Source organism: Citrus clementina, unplaced genomic scaffold (assembly GCF_000493195.1).
Source record: "Citrus clementina cultivar Clemenules unplaced genomic scaffold, Citrus_clementina_v1.0 scaffold_3, whole genome shotgun sequence".
Taxonomy (NCBI): domain Eukaryota; kingdom Viridiplantae; phylum Streptophyta; class Magnoliopsida; order Sapindales; family Rutaceae; genus Citrus; species Citrus x clementina.
Window position 1 is genome coordinate 15,724,299 of NW_006262339.1, and position 2,625 is coordinate 15,726,923.

The following is a 2,625-nucleotide window of genomic DNA, read 5'->3' on the forward strand; positions in this document are numbered from 1 at the left end:
CTAATCATTATTTTGCAAACCTTCTTCCTCCACCATATTCCACCATAATTTATCAAACTCTTCAGGTGTAAAAAATTCAAAAATACACTTTGTAAATACCTTTATGAAATTAGGTTTATTACGTACATTAGATTGTGCATTTCTCTGTAGATGCCAAACACACAAACGATGTCGAGCTTCAGGAATCACCTTTTTAATCGCCTTCCTCATTGCTCGATCTCCCTCAGTCACCAAAGAAATAGGTTTCTTATTATTCATAGCAGACAAAAATGTTTCCAACACCCACATGTATGTTTCAATTGTCTCATCCACAAGTAATGCACATCCAAAAAGACATGTTGCATAATGATAATTAACTCCCACTAGCATGACTAGTGGCTTACCATACTCATTTGTCTTGTACGTACTATCAAAAGCTAACACATCCCCGAAGTGGTGATAATCTAAACGAGCAATAGAATCAGCCCAAAACAAGTTTGCAAGTCTATTTTCCTCGTCTACAATGTATTTACAGAAGAAATTCATATCCATATCAGCTTTTCCTTTTAAGTATGCCAGTGCAGATTCTGAATCTGTTTCGAGCATCATAGATCTACGTTCAACATCTAATGAATTATACAAATCCTCCAGTGTGAAGCCCACATTGTCATCATCCCTAGCTTGATTGACTAAAAAGTTCATAATTTGACTAGTCTTAATACCAAAAGTTTTCATCGCAGTAGCTTGAGCAATGTCACAATCTTTAACTGATCGATGGGATCGAAGAAACTTAATCTCATGATCCATTGCCATCTCATGCGAGTGTTCAGGGATAAATTGGTTAACAACCCAAATACCTAGCTTCTTATTCATCCTCACTCTGAAAGCAGCTGGACATTTGACTCTCGTAACAGCCCTCGGTTCTCGAATTCTATCTTTCCTTTCAACATACTTTTTAGCACGCTCACCTTCCCTATTACAAACCCAATGTCTCACATTGGTTTCACCATCATTATCATACCTTATATCATTCTTGCGAATGCTGAAGCCCGTTACTTTTGAGTATTTACTGTAAAAATTCTCAGCATCTGTAAGTGTCTCAAACTGACTTTCAATTACATCTTCACTAGTGAGTTGTTGTAGGTGCTTACCATTAAAATAAATGGAACATGAGGAATCATCCGCACTTGGCAGAATGGTTGCCTTAACTGTTGAAGGAATGTCATATGATGAAGGAATGTCAAACTCTGCTTCTTTTGAATTTTGGTTGATAACTGCAAAAACAATATTGAACATTTTGTTATCAGCAAATTTGCATGATTAAATATATAATATTGCATACTATATAGGGTTAGATACACAAATATATAGTTACAGAGAAATTTTACATTATTCAATTTCAACTTATTTTCTTAAAGATACTTAGGATTCAATAAACAAATCTCACAGCTATCCCCAAATGACACAAGGCCAGACGTTTACACGTAACTGTTATCAAATAATTAAGAATAATATTACAAGCTATATATTGGTAAAAATCTATATTTGTTAGGATTTTGAATAATTTTATGGTTTTCTATTTAAGTTTTCTACATGAAGATATGGCTTAAAGAATGTTGACTGCTCGGAATCACTGAAGCAACCAAGCCTCATATTATCAGCCAAATTCCATGATTTAATTGTATTAATCTAGAATATATGACATTACATAATATATATTTTTAGATAGATAAATGTATCTAGTTGTGGAAAAACTTTACAGAATCAAATTCGGAATTCTCATTTTAGAGATATTCAGGATTTAGTGCACAAAGGTCACAACTGTCTTCAAACTACACAGGACCAGAAGTTTCTAAATTAACTGATATCAATTAAAAAGGAATACAATTACAAAATATATATGTATAAAAATATTTATTTTTCAAGAGTTCAAATAATTTTACGGTTTTCTATTTGAAGTTTTCTAAATGAAGATATGGATTAAAGAATGTTGATTGCTCAGAATCACTGAAGTAACCAAGCCTCTAATTATCAGCCAAATTCCATGATTTAACTGCATTTATATAGAACATATGACATTAAATATAATATATGTTTGGATAGATAAATGTATCTAGTGTTGGAAGAACTTTACAGATTCAAATTCAGACTTCTCATCTTAGAGATATCCAGGATTTAGTGCACAAAAGTCACAGTTGTCTTCAAACTACACAGGGCCAAAATTTTCTAAATTAACTGATATCAATTAAAAAAGAATAAAATTACAAACTTTATATCTACAAAAATATTTAATTTTCAGGAGTTCAAATAATTTTACGGTTTTCTATTTGAATTTTTCTACATGAAGATATGGCTTAAAGAATGATGACTGCTCAGAATCACTAAAGCAACCAAGCCTTTGATTATCAGCCAAATTCCATGCTTTAACTGTATTGATCTAGAATATATGACATTAAATATAATATATGTTTGGATAGATAAATGTATCTAGTGTTGGAAGAGCTTTACAGAATCAAATTCGGACTTCTCATCTTAGAGATATTCAAGATTTAGTACACAAAGGTCACAGCTGTCTTCAAACTACACAGGACCAGAAATTGTTGAATTAAATGATATCAATTCCTCAGGAAAACAAATTAGAAGCTA

At 32.0% G+C, this 2,625-nt stretch overlaps 1 protein-coding gene across 1 annotated transcript; it reads right to left on the reverse strand.

Annotated features, from left to right (window-relative positions):
- Positions 1-1,275, reverse strand: LOC112099613 (protein FAR1-RELATED SEQUENCE 5-like). Its single transcript, XM_024187028.1, has one exon. It carries the CDS (start codon positions 1,273-1,275, stop codon positions 1-3), a length of 1,275 nt encoding a protein of 424 aa, XP_024042796.1.
- Between the last annotated feature and the right edge of the window lie 1,350 nt (positions 1,276-2,625).

Coding starts and splice junctions, on each gene's coding strand:
- LOC112099613 (XM_024187028.1), bottom strand. CDS start 1,275: ATGTTCAATATTGTTTTTGCAGTTATCAACCAAAATTCAAAAGAAGCA.